At 54.7% G+C, this 17,564-nt stretch overlaps 1 protein-coding gene and 1 long non-coding RNA gene across 2 annotated transcripts in view; both read left to right on the top strand.

The window, feature by feature from the left end:
- The window catches only part of LOC118926329 (vasoactive intestinal polypeptide receptor 2-like), a 68,124-nt gene that overhangs the window by 19,129 nt on the left and 31,431 nt on the right, over positions 1 to 17,564 (top strand). Inside the window, exons 3-4 of the mRNA XM_057498441.1 lie at positions 4,713 to 4,820; positions 8,914 to 9,011. Coding sequence (XP_057354424.1) covers positions 4,713 to 4,820; positions 8,914 to 9,011 — 206 coding nt within the window. The remainder of the gene's footprint in view (positions 1 to 4,712; positions 4,821 to 8,913; positions 9,012 to 17,564) is intronic.
- Positions 1,825 to 4,542, top strand: LOC130682948 (uncharacterized). The gene is made up of 2 exons (XR_008996423.1): positions 1,825 to 1,946; positions 3,022 to 4,542. It is a non-coding gene; the product is annotated as an uncharacterized LOC130682948 (long non-coding RNA).

The raw sequence follows: 17,564 nt of genomic DNA, 5'->3' as shown, positions 1-17,564 counted from the left end.
AGAGTTTAAAAATGAAGGATTTCATGTTGTAGCCACACTGGAATGTTAATAGCTGTTACAAATGATGGAATGCTGCATGAAAAAATATGGGTGATACATTGTTAAGCAGCAAAGCAAGGAAGCAAGATGTTGGTATATATGTATCCACTCCTGGAAAGAACTCATGAACCTTCCACGTGGCTCTGAGAAGGCCCTGCCTGGGGCAGGTGCCCCTCCAAGGCCCGGCACCCTGCGCAGGACCAGGACCAGGGTGCTCAGAGTTCCTGGGAGTTACTCCAACTCCCACACGGATGAGGAGGGGAGGCAGGTTGAGAGGACTGTTTAGGGAGAGAGTTTCTTTTTAGAAAGCATCCTTATAATGCTGCAGAGTGGAGGGAGATCCCCCCAACCCGGCAAGAGGACTTTCAGGATCGAGTCCCAGGAGCCACAGGTGTGAGTGGTGGCCACAGCCAAGTTCGTCACTGTCCCCTGCAAGGAGCTGGCCTGTGAGGCTGTGGGGCGGGGTGGGGGTGGGGGTGGGGGGAGGCAGCCCTTCTCATTGCAAAGGACACGAGAGCCTGGGCCAGGACCTCTGAGGACGGCCCAGCCTCCTCCGGCCGGAGAGCACCCACGGCGGGGCTGTTCAGCAGGTCCCACGGCCAGCCTGCCCTCTCCACCCCGTTACTGCCACCAGCCCTGAGTGCGCCCGAGTGCAGGGAGACCTGGCAAGTGAGGGAGACTGTGTCGCAGAAAGGTCGGGGCTGGGCGCTGCCTACCGCCGGCTCGGGAACAGGTGCTCAGGTGGCAGGCAGCATCAGGTCGCGAGTCCCCAGGACAGCACGTCCGTATCTGGCCAGGCCACCTGTGGACGCTCGTGGCTCCACGCCGGGAGTGAGCAGAGAACCCAAACGGCGGCTCTCCCGGTTCCTCCTTAGGTTAAAGAAGTGGGTGAGCAGCCATGCTTGCTCGCGAAGGGCTGGCACTTGGTGAGCCCCGCGTGGGCCACGGAGCCGACCGGGGTGGCGCCTCCGCGCTTGCCCTCCTCGACCGGCCGCCCCGCAGCAACAGGCGGAAGCCGCGAGGGCCTCTCCCGCCGTCGCCGTCCTGGGGCCAAAGCCTGTCTCCACTCACCTCTCAGCTTCAGCTCAGCTCCTGGAAACGAGTAAATCGGAGTCTAGCAAGGGTTCTGGCACAGCCCAGCACCTGACAGCCCCCCCCACGGACTTCATCCCGGGATTCTGGCCGCGGTCACGGGAGCAGAAACAGCAGGAGGCAGAGCTCACCGCCCGCGGAGGCCGCGCCTGGGGGGTGTCCGACCGCCAGCAGCCAGGTGGCCGGGGTGCCGTCCCGCTAGTCCGCGGGGAGGCATCTGTGCCTGCGTGCGGGGGTGCTCAGTGGCCAGGGCAGCTCTGGCCGCCAGCCTGCAGGCACCCTGGGCCCCCACAGCATCTGATTGTGGAGGACTTAAATTTGAGCTTTTGGTTGGAGGCCGTTCTTCGTGATATTTGCTCTTTAACGTAGAGGAAGGCACACCGTCAGCTGCTCCTGGCATGACGCCTCAGTTTTCTTTCTTTTCTCACTCCCCTGTTCCTGCAGCCTACTTCCCCACACTCCGTCAGGAGCAAGGTGACTGCTGAGGTCTCCCGAGGCCAGTCCTCAAGCCCTCTCCTCCGAAGCAGGCCACTGTAACTGACCCCACCCCTGTCACTGCTGCTTCCTGGCACATACTTTTCATGGGGAGCGGCGAAGTTGTCAGGCCCCCCCCAGGGTCTCCTAAGCTGTCCCCCCACTGTGCTGTCTCTCTCTGTGAGTTGATATTTGAAGGGGTCTGGATTTCTCTCCAGTAGAAACTGGGCGGTCGGAGCATGGTCACTGCCCGCGGTGCACCAGGAACCTCGCGTGGAGTGGGCAGTATCCATATGCGGCGTGGTCAAAGCCTCACCTGAAACACAAGCCTAGCACTTGCTGTCAGTGCCCACAGAACCATTGCTGTCCGCACAGAGACGTTTCCATCACACGTGATGCCTGAGGAAGAGCCGGTACTCAGACACATGCCTTTGGCTCTGTGTGCAGTGCTTTCACCCTAAAATATCTAACACGGAAGACTGAGAGGTGGAGCATATCCATCCAGGTGTGCGAGCTCAGGATCAATAACAGGTCTTGTGGGGCCAGAGGGGGCCACGGGGCAGTAGCGCCTTCTAGACAACAAATAAGAAGTGGGCCCAGTCCTGGTCCTGCCCTGGTACTGTGGCCTCACCACGGAGGACAAAGGTTGGGGCAGTGGGATGAAGCCCAGGAATTGTAAAAACTCTTTCCTAGATACAGGGTAACAAGGAAGTAGGGAGATTCATTTGCAGTTTTCTTGAAAATTGATGTTTGTGTTATGTGATTATAAGAAAATAAATCCAGAACTCAAAACAACACATGTACCGTCCTCAGTGAGAGTTATGACTCACCTGAGGACAATTTGAGAGAAAATTGGTTCTTTGGATACATGGGGAGTACTTTCCCTTTAATTAGAGTAGATTCCTCTGATTGTGAGACACCCTCTGGAGAGGTGACCCCCATACCCTCTGAGCCACAGCCCCTCCCTCAGACCCACCCTCAGTGCCCATATTTCCAGGGTATCGATTGAAGCGTGTTCTAACCCCAGCCCTTCCCGGACTCTGTTCATCAGTGTCCCATGAATATTCCACTGAATGTGCTGTGAAATTTGAAAAATGTCTGCTGGCCGCACTGTATGAAGGTCACTTAGTCTAGAGCATTGACTTCAGGACACCAAACTATTTTTCAAAGAAGCACCTAGGGGGCCACCATCAGCTCCTGTATTTTCTTTGAGCCTCGCCCACTTGGCCTGCTGGTCTGGGGCCACCTGTGGGTCCTGTCCCACTGGGCGGCAGGACATGGACACAGGTGCCTTGGTGCACAGAGCCCTTTCCACAGGGGAGCATCACCTTCCCCCAGCTTCTCACCTTCTGCAGGCTTAGCTGGGCTCCCTGCTTGGCCTGGTTACCTAACACACCACATGCTTTCTACCTGCAGAGTTTTATTGACATCTCTTGGTGCTGCCCCTTCAAATGACTTGACTGTCATTTTGGGATTTGGGCAGCAGAAGAGAGAAGCTCATACACTCCTGATTGGCTGTCCTCTGTGCTCGGACGCAGCCCACACGCAGATGCCTCCTCCCCATTCCGGGCCCTGCAGGCGGCTCCTCCTGCGGGACTGCGCATGAAGCTCAGTTAATGACAAGGTCCCCGCGCCTTTGTGAGCATGTCCTCTGCGGCTTCTGCATGTGCTCAGTAAGCGAGCAAATAAAAGGAAGGGGTGCAGTCAGAGGCCTCTGGGCACCGGAGCCACACCCTCCCACGGCGTGAGGAGTCCGGAGGCGAGCACACAGCTTTAACACCTATTGAGGTTTCATCATCAAAGCAGAGATTCGGCCTTTTTTGGTGACAGCAGTTGACCCTTAATCAACAACCAGCCGTCAGAAAGCGCTACCTTATCACCCACCCACTCACGCTGCAGTCAGAGGGCTCAGGGCCTTCATGAGACCCCCACTGCTCACTGCCTGGCCCTTCAGTCTCGGGACATACCTGGTTTCCGGTGATGCATTAGAACCTGATGACTTGTTCTGAATATTTTCTTTAAAAAGAAACATTTCCTCTAAAAATGTGAGAACAGTATTATAGTATGTATTCATGTACTTATTTTGTCATTGGTGTGCACTTCAATTTTTAGAATTTAAAAATTTTCATTTATATTTTTAAAACCTTTAGAAAGTATTTTCATCAGCAAAACTTGGTTTATAACCAACCTTTCAGAGGCATCTATTTTTTTAAAGTAAAACATCCCCGTGTGCAAAACAAAAATATGTGTGTTCCCCTAGTGTTTCCGTACAGTGTCTGTACAGGTCTGAACGCCATGACAAAGAAGCAGTGTCATCTGTTTTCACCTAGACAGCCACATTGCTCCTCCAATATTGCAGTCAAATAGAATAAAAAACTGTAGAGGTCACAAAATAGAGTAGAAATACCTGGGACTGTAGTAAAAAGCCCAACGTTCAAATGTGGGTTTGATCACAATGTGTGACATCAAGAAGTCTCTGAACTATTTGTCCCTTGTGCTTTTCATCTGTGACATGATTTAAGCAGTATTTGTATGACTTGCCTTTGTTGGGTAGTTACTGAGACCAAACAACATATCAGAAAAAATGTTTTAAGCTGTAATATTGTACAAATTATTTGATAACTCTGTGAAGGTAACCTAAGATTTTATCACTAATATGTTATCCTGACTGTAAAAACCAATTAAACCTTATCAAATATTTAGTTTTGCAAATTATCCTAAAAGCACAAGTATACATTCATTCAGGGGACCCTAAGCCTCCAAGACTTACACAAATGCCGAGGAGCCCCCATTCTGTCCCCCTGGGGGTGCACATCCTTAGTAAAAAGCAGTGATTCCATTAAAATTCAGGAGTGTGCTGTGCATGTTGGATACACAGTAGTTCCCACCACAGATCTGGTGGTGTCTTCAAAGCTGATTAAAATTAGTATATTCTCAGTAATATTGTTGGTGCACATTTATTTCACAGAAAATCGATTTGCAAGGTAAGCACCTAATTAATGGGCTTTCTGTTTGCAAAGTTGTGAGCAGAATGGGTCCCATCAGCCTGGGTGTGACTGGGCTGTGCCCCCGGTGGGTGCACCATGCTGACTGCTCTCTCCTCCTAGCCTGCCCTGGAGTCTGGGACAACATCACATGCTGGCCCCCAGCAGACCTAGGCGAGACCGTCACAGTGCCCTGTCCAAAAGTGTTCAGCAATTTCTACAGCAAATCAGGTACTGTCTGTGTTGTTTCTGAGCTGTGCAGAGAGAGGGTGTGTGTCTGTCAGAAAGGGTCAGCTTCTCTGTGAAGGCAGCAGGCAGCCAGCGCACCCATCCACTTTGCTGAGCGAGTCATAAAATGGGGGCAGCCGTCATGCACAGAGCTGGTTTCAGGAGCAGGATGAAAAGCTTCCAGCTGAGCCATCCACCTCAAATCAAATGCAGGGGAGAGCAGGCCTCAGGGAGAGGCTGGGCTGGGCAGGTCCACTGTGCGCCAGAGGCAGACAAGGGGGAGTGAAGAGCCAAGTGCCACAGGAGCTGAGCAGACCTTCCCTGGCATCCTGCGCCTTCAGAACCCACAAGCCCTCAGCACTCCCCAGAGGCCCTGAGGCTGCCTGACACATGGGCACAGCTTCATGCCCAGGAAGCCTTGTGGGTCTCTGGTCTGGCTCCCCGCATCTGGGCTCCCACCTGCTGCCCCAGCCCCTGGCCTCGGGGACCTGCAGGCTGAGTCCCCAGAGCACCATGGGTGCTGGCCAGTGGTCAGGGCCTCCTCCTGTGGCTTGTGCTCTGCTGCACAAGGCCCTGCTCGCTCTACAGAAGGCAGTTTTGTTTCATTGTGGTATATTGTACACGGTCCTGATTTCCATAACATGACTAAATCTGCCCGTGAAAGTGGAAAAGAAGACCCATCTGGAAACCAGATGCACAATAATTTGGCACGCAGAAGGCTCACATTCAGAGGGCAGGTGCCACGGGGAAGCCTGGAGAACTGGAGTTGTGGGCATGCCTCCGATGACCGCAGGATAGATCTGGATGGAGGAAAAGTGATTCAGGAAAGAAAGATTTCTTTCACCCCTCCGACTTGCAAGGTAAGAACCGTCCTGAGTGAGTCAGCCAAGCGCCCAAAGACTGAGACCATGCCACGCCCACCGCCACCATCTCTTTCAGGAAGACTAGTAAAAAGTGTCCCCCCACCCAGTTAATGATACTCCCACTGAATGGTTCGGGCTGTCAGTATTCTGGAAATCCTGAAGGAATTGGCACAGACTTTGTATGGATGGTTCGATTCCCAAGGCTTCCAGAGAGCAGCCTGGGGTTTGCACGCAGGCAGACATGAGCACTCCCATTCCCGGGCATCTGCTGCTTCCAGCCCAGCCCTTGCCAGACAGGAGCCCCCTGGGCACGCAGCTCCCAGGACAAGCTAGAGTCTGGTTCAACTCTGAATCACTGTGCAGCCTCTCCTCTGGAGAATGAAAACTCCAGTCTGTTTCAGGTTAAGTGCTCTGTGCTCTCTGTCTAGAGCCGTCTTGCTGCCACGGGGAACATCTCCACCGCAAGAAAGTCGGCCAGAGTTCCTGCATCTGGATGCCACAGCTATTATCTGAAATGTATATGCCTCCATGTTTATAACTGGGCACAAAAACATGAACCACGAGACAACTTACACAGCTGCTGACAACTTGCCATCCACATGGGTGTGTAAGAGTCCCAGAGCTCACAGAAGCAGAGACATAATCTGCAGCTGGGGGCCGAGGAGGGCTGGGTGGGGGCCCATGGGCATGGACAACAGCGGGCTGAGGCCCCAAAGACAAACCTCGGCAGGGGTAAATGGGAGGTCTTGACACAAAATTAAGAACCAGTGGTGCTTGAATCTGTATGGCACCCTTCAGTTTATAGAAAGCTTTCAAAAAGCTGAAAGTGGCTTCTTGCCATGGCCTGAGAAATGGATCTGTGTGTTTTCTGGGAAGTAATTTTCTCTCTGAAGTTCTCATCCCTCCAGCGGGTAGGAAACTGGGGGGCTGTCCAGGTAGCCATGTGTGCTGTCATGGCAGCTGGCACCTTACTGTGAGCTCTCCTCCTGCGGGGTGAACCCAGGGTCATGCAGGCCCCTCTGCATCATCCGTGGGGGCGCAAGGGAGGCGGGGAGCAGTGTGTGCTCCATGGAGGAGCCTTTAAAAGGGAGGCAGGAAACAACCGAGCAGGACAGCGTGGCTTTGAGGACATGGGAGATTTACCCTGGGGAACTGGAACCTTAGGACACTGCACTTCAAGTACAGTGGTCCTCCACGTCGGGGAGAGGGCCAACATGCTGCAGGAAGCCAGGACAGCTTGACAACAAAAGGGTCAGGAGCAGTGCCCATGACAGCGGCCCAGCTCTGGCCCCAGGGACACCAGAATCACCTGATTACAATAGGAGCTTCCCAACAGCTGTGGGCCGTGCCCAGTGCATCGCCTGAGGTGCAGGCTCAGGACCTCAGGCTGCTGTCCTTGGAGAGCAGTGACTCCCCAACAGAGCCTGGGGGGCAGCGGGGCATGCCTGTCCCTAGCCCAGGCTGAGCCCAGCTGGAGGCCTCCAAGATGCCACACTGAATGGGCAAAGGATGGGGCTTATAACCACCTGGGGAGCAGGCACCTCAGGCACCTGTCACCCCGTGCTGAGGACACCCGGGCACCAACGCTGACCTTAGGGCCACAGCTCTGGAAGGTCAGAAAACAGTGGGGGGTCTCCACAAAGTAGGGGGAGGACCTGCAGAGTAGATAGGCCCCCAGGTAATGAAGGCCCCATGGAGTCAGGGTTGGGGAGAGACTCACTCAGAGGGTAGAGAGGGGGCCCACTCTCCTGAGTCCTAAAGCTGTGGCCTCACCCACGTCCTCCCAGAACCCCCAGCTCCCAGAGGCCCTCCCACCTCCCTGACCTGCTCCCACTGCCCTGGCCCTCTCCTTTGCTGACTCACACATTTCTAGGAAGCTCACCTCCTCCTCTGCCTTCAGGGATATCCAGGGGTGTGAAGCCAGATGGGATGAAGAACTGGGGAAGCTGGACTTCACAGGATGAAGCCCATTGAAGTGTCCTCTTCACACTAGTGTTTGGACGTACTCATGAGGTCTGCCTGCCCAGCACCCACTCCAGCCAGTCCAGGGTTGGCAGATGAGGAGCCCACTGCCAGGGACTGAGATGGGCTCTCGCTCGTCAGCTGTGTGATGGGGGCAAGAGGCCCAACTTCTCCCAGCCTCGAGTTTGCTGTCCATAAAGTGAGGTCACCTGCAGGGCCAGGACTCCACGAGTGGTGCAAATAGGGAGCTCCCCCACCGGACACAAGGACTCGGGGGCGGGGGATGTGCTGTGCTATCATCTTGTTCCTGATGCTGGTCTGTGGGCCTCGTGCCACCTGCCTCTAACATGAGCAGCAAGGACCCACTCTTCAGGGATCTGTGCTGCCTCCCCTGTGCGCTGCAGTCCCTGAGCTACCCCTTGGCCCCTGTGTCCCTCTGGGGGCTGGTGCAGGAGGGACTCTGGGCCTTGAGCTGGATAAACCCTCGGGGTGACAGTGTTGGAGAGGAATAGGCAGGGCCAGGCCGTGGGGCCCTGGGTGCTGCTGAGACCACTTCACCCCACCTCCTGTCCCGAAGGCCCGCTTTTCAAGCCAGGATGTGCTCGTGTGGCCAACCTCTCCACAGGAGCGGGCTTTGCTCTGGGTTTTGCCTGATGACTCCATGAGCAAGTGAACAGGCAGCCTGCGTGATGCAGAGGAAATAGGGATTTCTGAGTCTAAAATCCTGTCCTGCTGCTCGGCCGATACAGAACCACTGGCATCACTGAGCCCCAGAGCTTGTTTCCCTGCCTGCACAACAAGGACAGTAATGCTACAGAAGAGACCGTGTTGTGGGCGCACATGCCGTTCCGCAAGCCCCGGGCTTATGGGGCAGGGATGCTAACCACAGGGAGCTTCTCCCTTGTCTGAGACCCCCAAGCCCACCCCAGATGTGGCCCAGGCCCCCAGGCCCACGTGTATTTCACCCATGACCACCCCGGCCCTCTACGTGGTCACCGTCCTGCCATGCTCAGGTAAGTAGGGGAACATCTGTTCTTGGGCTTCACAAAGGGCTTGGATTAGTTAGGGGCAACTTTCGATGGTAAGACCAAAACTGACTTTATTGCATGCAGCTCACATCTAACCTCCACAATGTTCTCCCACAGCACTAGCGACCCCGTGGTGCCTGCCCCATGCGCTCTAAGGCTACTGGCTCTGAGGCCCCCTGCCCGGCCCCAGCCTGCAGCCCCTCACACTTCACCACAGAGCAAACGGTCCAACTTTTCTTCTAGGAAACATAAGCAAGAACTGCACAAGTGATGGGTGGTCAGAGATGTTTCCAGATTTCATAGATGCATGCGGCTTCCACGACCCTGAAGATGAGAACAAGGTAAGGGCTGGCACGTGGCCCAAACTTTCCGCCTGTGCACTGAGTGGCCCTGCGGGGTTATGCGGGCTCGCCTCTGAGGCCAGGGCTACTGTTCAGTGGCCAGAAAGGCCACGCCCGTTTCAGGTCTGCTGCCTGGCCTCTGGGAGTTTCTGATAGTTCCATGGTTTTGGAGGCAGGAAAGGCTTTCTCCTCACCTGCTGTCCAGGGCTCTCCTGCTGAAGTGAGCTTTAATGAGCGCCCTTCCTGCCGGGGTGTTTCTCCATCCTTGGTAGGGTTTTGCTACAAGACGGGCTGTTGAGAAGCTGCATGGTAGTTTCCTTGGTCCTGAGGTGGCAGCAGGAGACTGGACCAGCTGGAGCATCTTTGCAAACCTGGAAGTGGAGTGTGCCTGGCTGGCGGTACCCAGGCCCAGGCTGGCTGCCAGTGACTCATCGCAGGCCACGCTGGGGACTTGGCCTGCACTAGCGTGGCCTCTCAAGGGCCCTGTCTGCTGGCGCAGTTTAAGGAGGCCATGGAGGGTGTGGTGGTGAGCCATTTGTCCAAGAGCCCAGTCATTTAAATGATGCATGCACTCCAGCTCTGCTAAACTCTGCCCCAGCCTGTCTGTATACTTAGTCAACTGCAGCCTGCATTGTTGATCTTTCCTGCACACTTACCCCAATAACTGTGGTTTTATTATGTTTCCACCAGCAAACTAGAACACTGCCTCCCCTTGAGCTGCATTTGTTTACCCCACAGCGCTGTGTGGAACACGGGCACCTCATACACCTGAGGATGGGGTTCACTTCAAACACGTGTTCCCCAAGTGTACATTGTGTGGGATGTACATGAGGCCCTTTAAAGAGCCTCAGGGAATCCTAGCTACCCACCCACCCTGGGTCCCACCGCCCCTGGATCCTACCGTCCCTGGGTCCCTCGGTCCCTGGGTCCCTCTGTCCTGCCACCTAATGAGACCGTCAGTGATGCTGACGTGGGACCAGTTCTCCCCAGGACTGACCCACCGTCCCGTGCTCCTGCTCTCCAAAGGGCTGACCTTGTTCTCCTCACTAAGGGTTATCATTTAAAGCCAGTTCTTTTCCCACCAAGTTATTAAACTGCAGAAAAGGAAGTACCATACATTTTAGCCAATATCCTAATTGGAAGCTAAGACCCCTGACCTCTGGCCAAGAGTCAGTGAAGATGATGGTGGTGGTGTGGCCTATATTGCTGATCAGTTACCGATATTATAGATTAATTACCCATATCATCTCAAGTGATCTTGTTCTGTTGCGGTCTGATTGACAGCATTGCATATATGTAAGGAACACCGTGTGATGTTTTTACACATATACACTTAACACTGTGAAAAAACTCCCTCAATCAAACTAATTATCAGTCATCTCATATTCATCAAATACACTCACCTTTTTCTGGTGAGACATAGAACTTAGCTTATACCTGAAAGCATGCACTTTGACCAATGTCACACATTTCCCCACCCCATCTCATTTAATCTTAGTGACAACCCACTTTACAGACAGAAACTAAGGTTTAGAGAAATGGCGTGACTGGTCAGAGGCCCCAGGCTGGTGAGCAGAGCTGTGGCTGGGCCTCCTCTGACCCCTCGCTCTCCCCACTGTAGTCGTGGCAGTGATGGGTGTGGGGCATAGCTGGGCAGGCAGCTAGGCCTGGGGTCCATGCTGATGCTTCCCGGGAAATATGGAGCTGCCATCCTGACAGTCCTTCCAGGCAGTCGGGACAGAGCCAGGCTGATCGCTGGGACCTGGGTCTGGGCACACAGTGCACGCCAGGCTGCTGTGTCTAGAGCCTGTCGAGCAAGGGTTGGGTTGTTAAGACAGTTCCAACGCTCCGGATGGGGGCGTCTGGTCAGATTCTGGGCTGTGGGAGGTGAGTCCTCAGACCTCATTAGACACCCAGTTCTGCTGGCAGACTCCTAGGAAAGGGAATTTCTTTTTAAGCCTTGCAGTGTGAGTATCACAGGATCCAAACCTCCTTTGCTCACTGTTGTTTCCGTTATGCATAATCATGCAAACCATTTTTTCTGGGTTGAATGTGTCAACTTTCTCGCTTGGCACTAAGTCGTCTTCGTCGCAAGCAGAGGCTGTGGGTGGTACCTGCGGCCTATGTGCACCTGGGCCTCTGGAATTATAGGAACAGCATGGGAATTCGTGCAGCTAGACTCCACTCCACATGTCCCAAAAGACACCAGCTGTGATTCACCACCCTTGGCCAAGCTTTGAACCAGAGGAACTTAAATCAGCAGAAGAGTTCCTAGCACTTCACTGAAATGTGACACATTTAGGACCGAAGGCCGTGGAAACGCCCCACCAACTGCCCCTCCTCCCCACCCGTTCTCCAGCCTCCTGACCCTTCCCACTGTGACTGCCTTCTCCCCGCAGCCATCTCATCTGGCTCCAGTGGAACATAACCCGCTGTGTTTGACACACCCCTCGGGCTGTCCTGTGCGCCGGGTTGGAGCTTGGCCCATGGGCGTTCTGTATTTACTGCACCCCGCAGGTAATGCCCTACCGGGAGGGGAGGCTGCTGAGTCTCCTTTGGGCAATAAATGCCGATGTTGGACAGCCCTCAACAGCGGGACCTACGGCTCAGCAGACATACATTTAACTTCCCTCAACCCATCCCAGCTACAAGGTGGGGGATAAATTCCCCTGCTTCATGTCGTTGCTCTAAACCGAGTGCACAGCCCAAAATCAGAGACCTATTCAGCCAGTCTGAATTCAGAACATGTTTCGTTGGAAGACACAAGAGTGTTCCAAGCCCCAGGCTGGCCCCGAACTGTGGGTGAGCTCTTTAATATGGCTTTATAACAATAAGACTCTAACTATATAGAACCAGCCCCAGATATACTTCTGAGGCTTCAGGACATGGGTATGGGGTGGAAAGTACAGCATGCTGAGGCCTCACCAGCAGCGTTTACCTGGAGATGGGCTCTGGTCCCCAAGAGGGGCGGGCCAATTCATCCCAAGATGACTGTGTCTCGGAGGTCCCACTGCTCTGACTGACCTTAGGTTACAAAGGCCCAGTGGGGTCTGGCAGGGCCGCGATGGATGTGGGAGGGCACCTAGGGCCAGCGGCCAACACGTCAGTGCTGACTTACTTTGGGAGTCGCACCCGACTGCTTCTCCTTCTCCCTGGATTCCCCTGGTCATGCTGTAGGGGACCTTCCAGGAGACCTGGAGACCGTAATGGGCCCACTTGGTGCTTGGAAAGGCCTGTGACCAAATCCAGCCTGCGGGAGGCACAGAGTGTCAGTAATTTTCTGATGTTTTTTGTCCAGCTTGAGGCTTGTTCTTCTTAATTAAACATTTCAGAGATTCTGCAGAGATCAGGACAGCATATTCCCTGCTAACAGATTAGAAAGTCAAAGTATTTGCATGTGTGAAAGCTTGGAAATGATGGCCCAGAACCAAAGCAGGAGGCTCCCCTCCCTGGCTGCAGCTTCCGCTGTCTGAATATTTGAACACTTGGTCACTCAGGGAATCAGTTCAAAGATGAAGACCCCTTGCCGGCTGTCCCTGCACCCCGGGCTGAGGGGAGGGACGCAGCCTGGTGAAGATGGGGCTCCCCACTTCCTCTCAGTACCGTCTCGTTGGCGCTCACTCTTCCCGGATTTGCTGAGATTTTTTACTGGATTTCCTGCTCTCACGCGGCCAAGCTCTGCCTGGGTGTTGTGTGTGATCTTTGTTTCACAGTTAATTAAATTCAGTAAAAAAATCAGCCTCCACTAAAGCCGCAGGCTTGCTGCATCCGGTGAGGAAACTGAAGATGCAGTCGAGTGAGGAGGGGGAGTGGCTGAAGGAGACCCAGAGGGCCTCCAGCCAGGGGGGAGCTGATGCCCAAAGCTGCTTCTCCCCGAAGGAGACTGCAGGAGGCTGGGGAGTCATAAGGGTTGGGGCAGCGCCTGGCCCTTGATTCTCTGGGTCTTACAAGTCACAGTGAAGCCCTGAAGCCTGCCGGGCTGGCCTCAGGACCCTGTCACCACACCCGGCTTCCCAGTCCCGGTCCCTCTGGCCAAACCCACCTGCAGGTGTGCGTGCCCTGGCTGAGGAGCACTGCATCTTAGGCCTTTTACCTTTTAATCACTGCATAAAGGGTTAATCCCATTATGAGGATTTAAGGGCCCCTCCTCCCCCAGGCCCTGGGGGCCCCACAGCCACCCTCGCTCCTCTGCCCCCAGGTCCCAGCCTGCTGAGGCTGCAGGGAAGGCAGGCTGGATAGAGACCATGAGACCCTCTCAGCTGCCCCCACCCCTTCATGGGAGCGTGGGGGTGCCCTACACCGAAGAGGTTGCCCTGGCATCATGTTCTCAGCCTCAGCAGGACAGCCCAGTACTGGTCCGTCCCCCTACCAGCTGTCCCCCAGACCTGGGGCTCCCTGGACAGAGCTCCCCGCCACAACCCATCAGGTGGACCCTGGTCACCTGATATTTTTCTGCATCAAAGGCTGTCTCGAGGCACCAGGTGAGGGCAGTGTGTTGGCCGGGCTCCCTGCCCTGGTCCCCACCTGCTGCCCAGTGTCCCCACCTGTCTAATTTCCCAGGGATGCTGGGAGTGGGTGAAACATGAAAATGCTTAGAAGTTTAGCTGCCAGGATGAATCCTGTGGGACCCAGTGGTGTGCTTTCTCCTGAGCACCAGGAGTCTTCCAGAAGAGTCTGCAAGGGCCTCAGGCTGAGCCCTCTCGGGGGCATCTCAGTCACCCCACACTACTCTGCAGCTTAGGCTGCTCCCCAGCCTGCCCCACTGATGGCCAGCTGCCCTGACACACCAGTGTCCCAGTGGACACGCAAGGCTGGGCACCCCACCGGTCCTGCATCATGGGTTTGCTACCATGGCTCTTAAGTAAACAGCACTTCTGCTAAATTTAGCCCAAGCTGTTGGCACCCAGCCTTCCATGGGTCAAGTGGACACATTTCTTCCATATTATGCTATATCCCTAAAAATATCTGTCCCTCCTCTCACCTTCAGATGCTGCAGTAGCTCTCTCCCTCTGACCCTGATGCCACCTCCCCACATTCCCCATCCCTACAGCAGAGACCACGGCATCTGATCTGTGGTGTCTCTGTGCCAGGCACCCTTTGGCACCTCGCTCGGCCCCACAGACCCTGTCAGGATGTGCTGTCAGCCAGTGCACAGTGGAGGGGGACCCTGAAGATGGCACGTGGGCGCTTCAGCACAGGCCCGAGTATGCCAGCTGGCCCAAGAGGCCTGGAGCACTACACTCTGTGTTTGCTTCCGATTTGGTGATTCAGTTCAGCTTCCGAACATGCACCAGGAGCACAGTCTTTGCTTCATTTCATGTCCAGTGGTGGGAGAAAGCTTCCCCTCATGGTTGCCTGGGGCACCTGAGTGATGTGCTTGCTGCAGCCAGCAGAGGTGGGCAGCTCACCAAGCCGTAGGTGGGCTCCAGGGCAGGGGCAGCAGGGCAAGCACAGCCAAGACCAGCTCTGGGATTTGGAGAGGATGCGGCCAGAGCTACACAGAACACTGCCCGGGGTGGCAGAGCCCAGCGCAAGGAAACAGCCGGCTCATCCAGGCAGAAATCTACCCACAAGCAGAAACGTGATTCAGAAGATCTACAGGACAAGCGATTGCATCCAGGAAGGCACAGAAATCAGAGGCCAGTATGATCCAGAATTAGGAACCAAGGAGTGCGCCCCACGGGAACATCCAACTCAGTGCTGATGCTGTGGGTCAAAGGAAAGATAAAGAACAGGCCAGCATTGGGGAGGGGAGCTGGGGAGTGGTCCACTGGCAGCAGAGCACGGGGGCCAGCATGCCCAGCCGTGGGCTGCCCTGCAGACCCCTGGGGGCCTGCACTGATGAGAGAAGCCCCCCACTTCTCTGTAAGGGACGGCTTGTCACAGGGCTGGCTGGACCCAAAGCTGCAGGGCTGAGCTGTGCCAGACTGGTCTTGGCCCAGCGTGGTGCTCTTGGGAGGCGCCGGGCTCCGTGATGCCCCCTTTCACTAGCTTATCCTTGAGCCACCTTGGGGGATAGACAGATGTTGGGGCCCAAGCAGCTGGCAGTCTGGTGCTGGACATGAGGCTGCCCCTGGGCCCTCGAGGTGGGGGCAGGAAGACTGGCTCTGAGGCGGGTTGGGGAACAAGCCAGCCATTCACTGGCTAATCCTGCCATTTCTCTGCATGACCCACGATCTCCAGGACTAAAAGTTCATGGTCCTGAGGAATAATTGAAGAAAGGATGGAAATGAACAGTATTTATGGAGCACTGCTGAGGTCTGTGGAAGTTGTAGGAAAAACAAGGTGACGCTCTGAACAGTTACCCCCTGACCGTCGCCTTAGTGTGGCAGGAATGGGACGGGGCACAGAGAGGCTGTCAGCCAGGAAGGCTGCCTCACTGCCGGGGCCTCCTTTTACTGGCCTTGTATTTACTATTTTCTCAAAAATAAGCACATAGTACTTCAATCTTCAAATAAAATCAGATCTTAAGTCCAAAAACCCTCTAAAATTTATGCCAAGTGTGTCAAAGCTTTCCTCAGCTGCACTTGCCTTTAGCCCTGGGCTCTGTCGGGACAATGATGAGACAGCTCACACCCTCTTCTCTGCGCAGTTTTAAACCCACCTTGAAGTGACCCACTTCAAGTGCACAGTAGCACTGGGCACCCCGGGTGGCTTGAGCCGGCAAGGTTTGGCCCTGTGAGCGCAGGCACGTGGGTGTGCTGCCCACTCGTGCTTCTGGCCTCCTCAGCTGCGAGGCTGCATTTCCTTGGGGCAAGGGTTTCCTCTGTGTAACCTCAGGGCTGTTACCAAATTTGGGACATTTAACATTTTTGTGATGCTTTTATCTAATCTGCTGTCTGTGTTCCAGGTTCACCTGCTGCCTCACACTGTCGTGGGGGCATCTTTTCCCGGAAAGGCCACATGTCACTCTGCATGGTCAGCTGTTCAGTCCCTAACAATCTGGAACATTCCATAGTCTTTCTCTGTCTTTCACGAGATTGTTTTTCTGAAGCATACAGTCCCATGGCTTCATGGAAGGGCTGTCTGTCGGGCTTTGTCTGGTGTTCCTCCTGAAGAGATTGGGGTTCTCTGCCAGCTCACTTCAAGTAAAGGCAGAGACACTCGGTGCTGAAGCAAATGGTCCCAGTCCCAGGTTTTCTATATCACAAACCCTGTGCTCAGACTGGGTCCTGGTGGGGTAAAATTGCCCAAAATATCTATGGCTCTTTGTTTTCTCAGAAATGTCATATTTGGACTTTAAAAGAAAATCAGTTTTTCCTCTAACCCTTCCACACCAACAAAGGAACATTCCTTGTGGTTACTTAAAAAAAAGTGTGACTTTGCGAGCCCCTCATGAAGTCTGGGGTCCATGTCCTGTGGGGCGACAGCCCCTGGGACACACCCACCCCCAACCTCCTTTCTAAAAAGTCACCCAGGCAGCCACACAGGCTGCCAAATCACATTGCTATCATTTCCTCAGCAGAATCAATCACAGTGTGGTGTCCATGGGAATCAGCCCTGTTTGGAATCATGGGTGATCCCAGCCGCTGCTTTTCCCGTGGATGCGTCTCTGCGCCTTCCTCAGGAGAGCCTGGCCTCTCTAGAGGGTGAGGCCCAGGGACTGAAGCCTGGCCTGTGCGTGGCTTGCACCTAGGGCAGGTCCTGGCAGGTGAGTGCTGGGCTCCCTGACCCACCGCGTCCCCTGTAGCCCACCTCCACCTGCGCCCAGCTCCTGTCAGTGACTCTGAACATGAAGCAGCCAAGAGTTGGCTGCATTCCTGGCTGGGGCCTGCCATGCCTCTGAGCACCCTGGACGAGCCCGCATGGAATGAGGGAGGAGCAGGGCCTCTGGGGTGTGGGCCCTGCCCCGCAGTCCCCCGCTGTCCCCATGATGCTCCAGGGAAGCAGGAAAGCAATGCGGGGCCCTGGGCTTGCTCTGAGCTACGTTTTGAAGTAGAACTCATGCCACAGAAGCTTGAGAAGTATTTCTTAACCCCAGTAGGAGGACTTGGGTCATTGGGTTAATAGCTTTTAAAATCTCTTTCATTATAAAAATGGTTTTCATCATAAAATCAGATCAAGTAACGTAAGTTTCTTATTGAACATTTACAAAGCTCTTTACATGGATTTTTAAATTTCATCTGACATAAGCCTGTGAGATAAGGCACTTTTATTATCATTGCTTTACAGCTGGGGTAACAGAGGCAGAAAGGAAAACACAGCCTCACCGTTAATGGAATTTAAGCCACAGGCCTGAGACCGGCCCTCCCAGCTATGCTGTGTGCAGCGGGCGGATCCGGCTCAGACAGGGCCCCGCGCCCGGCTCGGCGTGGAGCCTCTCAGGCCACCTGCCGTCTACTGTTCTGTGGCAGGGGTCTGCGGAGGTCTCCAGCCATCTCCGAAACAGGGCTGTTTGCTTCCTTACTGCTGAGTTTCTGAGGCCTCTGCTCGCAGGTAACAAAGAGCAGCTTGGACCAGCTGCTTGGGCCCCTCCTTACCAAGGGCAGGTGTTTACAGGCGTGTTCTCCCATCTGCTCGTCCTCTCGGCAGGGTCCCTCACTGAGTGAAATC

The sequence above is a fragment of the Manis pentadactyla genome, chromosome 3 (genome assembly GCF_030020395.1).
Source record: "Manis pentadactyla isolate mManPen7 chromosome 3, mManPen7.hap1, whole genome shotgun sequence".
Taxonomy (NCBI): domain Eukaryota; kingdom Metazoa; phylum Chordata; class Mammalia; order Pholidota; family Manidae; genus Manis; species Manis pentadactyla.
Note: the sequence above shows the minus strand (reverse complement) of the source record. Positions and strands in the feature narration are given on the sequence as shown.